General features: G+C 42.1%; 1 protein-coding gene across 1 annotated transcript in view; it reads right to left on the reverse strand.

Annotated features, from left to right (window-relative positions):
* Positions 1-809, reverse strand: part of cacna2d2b (calcium channel, voltage-dependent, alpha 2/delta subunit 2b) — a gene marked incomplete at both ends in the record, with an annotated part of 28,869 nt that extends 28,060 nt beyond the window's left edge. Inside the window, one exon of the mRNA XM_079186141.1 lies at positions 694-809. Coding sequence (XP_079042267.1) covers positions 694-809 — 116 coding nt within the window. The remainder of the gene's footprint in view (positions 1-693) is intronic.
* Between the last annotated feature and the right edge of the window lie 206 nt (positions 810-1,015).

A 1,015-nucleotide genomic window follows, 5' to 3' on the forward strand; every position in this document is an offset into this window, starting at 1 on the left:
TGCATGGAAAAATATATACTGGCGCACAAGAACAGCAGGAAGAATGCTAAAAAAAAAAAAAAAAAAGCTTTTCAGTTTCACAACTGCACAAATGTAATGTTGATGCCTGTCAAATACCATGAGCCTCTGACTGCTTTAACTAATGCAAGCCATGACCAGCATCATCTAGAACTTCACTGACTTTCAAGTAAAGAGAATTATCTCTCTATCCTTGCCATTCTTTTTTATAAACAAATAAAAAAACAGAGTAATAAGAGTCATTTTGCATTAATAACAGAGACATCTGAATTTGAGGCAATATGCCAAATAGATCAAAGGCTTTCAGTGTTCAGATAATCTAAACATGAAGGCAATAACTCTTCATATGTAAATTCAGAGGCAAAATTAGTAACGAGGTTCTGCTTAACGGAGACACTGAAATGTGACTGTTCATATATAAATGTATCCCTGTAAATGATCTGAATACAGCACATGAATGTCCATACTGTGGACTACACCTTACACGGCACTGAGCTTTAGACACTCAACGTTTACATTGATGCAATCGCCAACACTGTCAAATTATATAACAGCAGAAAATACACCAGTCAAGTGTCTCTTGAACACCATCGCTGAGTGGACAAGCCCAAAGTTGTCTCCCGTCGAGAAGCCCCGGTATGTTTTTTTTTCAGTCAGGGTATAACCGTCACTTACGTGTATTGCTGTGGGAACGTGAGACCCGCTGCTCCAGGCCACGATGCGCTGAAAATCAAGATAAACTGGATAGATACCAAGCAGACGATGCTGCAAGATCTTTTGCCTATCGCCATTTTCCATTAACAATTCTCGTCACGGGTTGTTTTTTTGTTTTTTTTCTGTACGTGAATGAAGCGCTCCGGACCGTCTCCGGGGCATATACACAGCTCAGCTCGTGTGAAAACGTCCGGCTCAGTTCCCCGACGAGTTCATATCGGTGTCTGTTTTCAAGCGGACGCGGAGGAGGCGGGCATTGGCCGCGGAGGCATCGTGGACGGTG

This window comes from Pholis gunnellus (assembly GCF_910591455.1).
Source record: "Pholis gunnellus genome assembly, chromosome: 3".
Classification (NCBI taxonomy): Eukaryota; Metazoa; Chordata; class Actinopteri; order Perciformes; family Pholidae; genus Pholis; species Pholis gunnellus.